This window comes from Arachis duranensis, chromosome 10 (genome assembly GCF_000817695.3).
Source record: "Arachis duranensis cultivar V14167 chromosome 10, aradu.V14167.gnm2.J7QH, whole genome shotgun sequence".
In the NCBI taxonomy this organism is placed as follows: domain Eukaryota; kingdom Viridiplantae; phylum Streptophyta; class Magnoliopsida; order Fabales; family Fabaceae; genus Arachis; species Arachis duranensis.
In genome coordinates, this window is record NC_029781.3 from 2,863,968 (window position 1) to 2,868,065 (window position 4,098).

The following is a 4,098-nucleotide window of genomic DNA, read 5'->3' on the forward strand; positions in this document are numbered from 1 at the left end:
TTATATAATAAATATTTAGATATATTAAATAATTCTATTGAATGTTAATTGATCTTAATATATTCTCGACATTATGAATGAATAGTACATGGTTTTGACCACCCTAGGATACCCAAAACCTGAGGCAGAGGAAGGATGAAAAGAAAAATGAAAAGGCATAAAGCACATGCTTCCCAAACACAAGCTCTTAGATTAGATCTAACACACAAGAATAACTAACAATTAATAATTGTAATAGTGGGTAGTGTTAATCACTTAATCCTATATTGCTCCAATATAAATAAATAATCAATGTAAACAAAAGTTTTATTTAGAATGAAATCAGAAACAGTTTTCTGGTACAGGAGCATTCACCATTGGGGGTGGTAGAATTTGGTCATCCAACACAAAACTTAAAAGTATGCTGCACTAATGCGCTATGGATGGAAAGACAGAAATTATAGGTGCAGACTAAGCAAAAATTTTCACCTAACAGCAATCTTAAGACAGCATAAAAATAAATAAATAAAACATTGTGCTTATTTTGCTTCTTTACGTTAACCAAAGAAAGGCTAAACATTCCTCATCATCATGTAATATGAAAAAAATTGACAGCCGGATTTCTAAAGTGTCCTCAATAATATAATCAAGGAGTTTAAAAAGAATTACTAGATCACAATCATATGTTCATCAATTCATTTATGCTCTGATACATTATTTACATCAATCATATAATGTGATAAAATGGATCAAAAAATTCATCACCTAAACACATCATCTCCATAATTGCATTGATGGGAAAAGATTCATCTACCCTCAACTACAGATTTAGACCAAGTAAGAGACATTGAAGAAGTATTAGACTGGCGAATATCTTGAAATGTTGGGTGTGTTGAATAGCTAAAATAATTAGAATACTCAGCAAAAATATCCCCAGATTTCAACTTTAGAAGCAAACAAGTATCCACATTCTCATTCTCTGATTCTTCTCCTCCCTCATTGTTGTTCCCTTCTAAAATACTCACAACTTGTCTCATATTTGGTCTTGATTTTGGTTCAGGGTATGCACACAACAATCCCAACTGAAGAACCTTCTCAACTTGTTGCAGATTGAAGTCTCCTTTAGCTCTTAACCTCTCATCAAGTGCATGGATTAGTTCCCCTTTAACCATTAGTCCCCACAAAAACTCCACAAGAGGTGCCTTACCTTCTTCCATAGGCCTCCTTCCACACATGATCTCTAAAATCAAGATTCCAAACATGTACACATCCGTTCGAGTCGAGGCTTGTCCGGTTTTGATCACTTCTGGAGCCATGTAACCAACTGTTCCAACCAACTTTGTTGTGCTAGCAACTTGGCCATGGCTATGCATTCTTGCTAATCCAAAGTCTCCAAGCTTTCCATTCATATCTTTATCAAGTAACACATTGCTGGCTTTGATGTCCCTATGCAGAACTTGTTCTTCCCAACCTTCATGCAAATACAACACAGCAAAGGCCACATCTTTGATGATTCTTATTCTCTCTTCACAGTTCAGCATCATGCTCTCATCACAAAACACTCTCTTATCCAAACTCCCATTATCCATGTATTCATAAACTAACAAGAAATTTCCCATGTCTTTCTTGCACCATCCTCTCAGAGCAACCAAGTTTCTCTGCTTCAATCTGCCAAGGCTTGAAATTTCTGCTAGGAACTCTCTCACGCTGTCGTTCTCTTGTGATATTCGCTTCACGGCCACCTCTGCGCCGCCTCTTAGAACACCCTTGTAGACCTTACCATTGCCACCAACTCCAATCACATTTTCCTCACAGAATCCCTTTGTTGCTGCCTCAATTTCTTCATATGTCATTCTGTGTGGCCAATACTCTAACTCCCAATCTTCCATTTCCATTCTCTTCCTTTCAAGCCTTCTCTTTCTCCGAATCAAAAACATTGCAAGCAAAACAAAGACACAAACAACAAAGAAGATACCTACTGTGAACCCTGCAACAAACCTCTTTGACTTGAAAATTGAATCCTTTGGAAGAACAAAAGAGGGCAAACCAGTAGTAATTAGTTCTTCACTTAATGAAGAATTAGTGTTGCTAAAACTCCAAGCAAGAATCTTGTGACTCTCAACTAATTGCCCTGTGGAACTGGTAAATCCAACAAACATCTCATCTACAAAAACTTGAGACAAGTTAAGAGAAACATTCAACAAAGGTTTCATAGGCCTTTTCATACCAACCTTTGCCATGGTAACATTGAGCAAAGAATCCTCATATTCAATCCAAACTTGGTAGTTCTCACCATTGTTGAGCTTCAATTCCTTGAAAGAATCATGATCTTCATCTGGCCAATACCCTGCATCATGAGATGCAACAGAGGTGAGAGAGTTTATGTCAACCCCAACATGGTTGGCGCTTATGTCGTCAAACTCCTGGTTCTTGAACACATCAAACTCAACACCAAACACATGGTTGCTTGAATTTCCATTGTTGGTGAAGTTGAAGAGCCCCAGATTCTGAGAAGCAGTGCTTGTACCATGGAATATGCCAGTGACTGGTGTGAAGATGAAGACAAATCCATGGCCAGGAAGAGTGTCCTTAAAAGGTGCCATGGAGAATATAAAGGAAGTGGAAAAAGGGTAGACATAGGAAGAAGAATTTGACTTCTTGGTTTGGATCTTCTTATGGTAAAGTGCACGACCAACTGAGAAAGTTTGGTGATGTGTGAGGGTTAGGATTCTTGAGTCAATGGTTGCATTCCCATACAACAACACATCAGAGGAGTTGAAGCCATTGAAGACAAAATCAGTGGCAGATATTGAGCTCAAAAGAACAATAACTGATACAAGAAATGGTGGAAGAAGCTGCGAGTTCATGTGCTTCATCATCTTGGTTCAGAACAAGAGAAGAAAATTGAAGAAAATCATGTGTGAGAATAGAAAGGAGCCTTTTGGATTTGAAGTTTCCTCAGTCAAATAATGAAATAGTGTTGGGTTGTAAGTTGTAACCATGGATTAATTAATGGATTTTTTTTAATATAAATTATGAAAAATATTTATTTTTTAAAAATTTATTTTTGAATTTTATTTATTAAAATATATATTTATTTTTTTATTTGGACAAATTCGTCACACTTTATAGCGAATTCTATAAAAGTTAGTAACTAAATATAAAAAATTGTACATTTCGATAAAATAAAACTGGAAACTAAATTTAGTAAAATAAATATTTTTTATAATTTATTAAGGAAAAAAAATTCATTAATTAACCTTTGTATAATGACGTTTTGTGAGTTGACAATTGACAAAGGAGAATTAAATGCTAAACAAGATTTGTGTGAATGAGTATCCCATACTAGAACCAAATTTTAGTTCACCAGTGGAATTTAACCTCGTTGACTTTTACAATAATAATAATTTTTATTATAATTTATTTTCTTTTAATATATTTTTCATTCATATCAAATAACACGCATGTTATAGTCACCAAAAAAAAAAAAATAACACGCATGTTATAATGTTTCTTTTTCGTTTGATTTTCATTAAACTATTAATAAACCGTTGATTTCTTAAAATTAAAAAAGATTCAACGATAGATAATATAAACTAAAATTAAATAATGTTCCCAATGGCGGTAACGCTATTTTAATAAACATAACCGTGAGGTGACAGCTAAGAATTTATGAGTGGGGTACATCGGGGCAGGTAGCTTAGCTAAGTTTACGTCAATGGCTTAACTCACTCGTCTTTATTTTTTATTTTTTTATTTATTTACTCTTTAATAGTTTTTTTTCGTGATTTTTTGCATGAAGTTATCGTAATTTTTGTATTTTTTTTATTCTCTCGTGGTAGTTTCATCTACGTTTTTTTCATATTAGTTTTATCTGTATTTTTTATGTTAGTTTCGTCTGCACTTTTTTCAGATAGCGGCAGTTCTATAAGTGGCAGTTTTATTCTGCACTTTCTTCAGACAAGCGGCAGTTCTGTTTGCGCTTACTTCAGACAAGCAGCAATTCTGTCTGCGCTTCAGATAAGCTGCAGTTCCATTTGCGCTTTCTTTCCTCAGTTCCGTCTGCACCCGTTTTATCAATTTATGCAAAAAAAAAATTCTCCTTATTTCATTGCACTT

The 4,098-nt window shown here is 34.5% G+C and overlaps 1 protein-coding gene across 1 annotated transcript; it reads right to left on the reverse strand.

Annotated features, from left to right (window-relative positions):
* Nucleotides 1-610: 610 nt before the first annotated feature.
* Nucleotides 611-2,941, reverse strand: LOC107468370 (L-type lectin-domain containing receptor kinase VII.1-like). The gene has a single exon (XM_016087654.3). It carries the CDS (start codon nt 2,856-2,858, stop codon nt 786-788), a length of 2,073 nt encoding a protein of 690 aa, XP_015943140.1. The 5' UTR covers nt 2,859-2,941; the 3' UTR covers nt 611-785.
* Between the last annotated feature and the right edge of the window lie 1,157 nt (nt 2,942-4,098).

Bases quoted from the DNA above. Each gene is read 5' to 3' on its own strand.
- LOC107468370 (XM_016087654.3), bottom strand. From the start codon at position 2,858: ATGATGAAGCACATGAACTCGCAGCTTCTTCCACCATTTCTTGTATCA.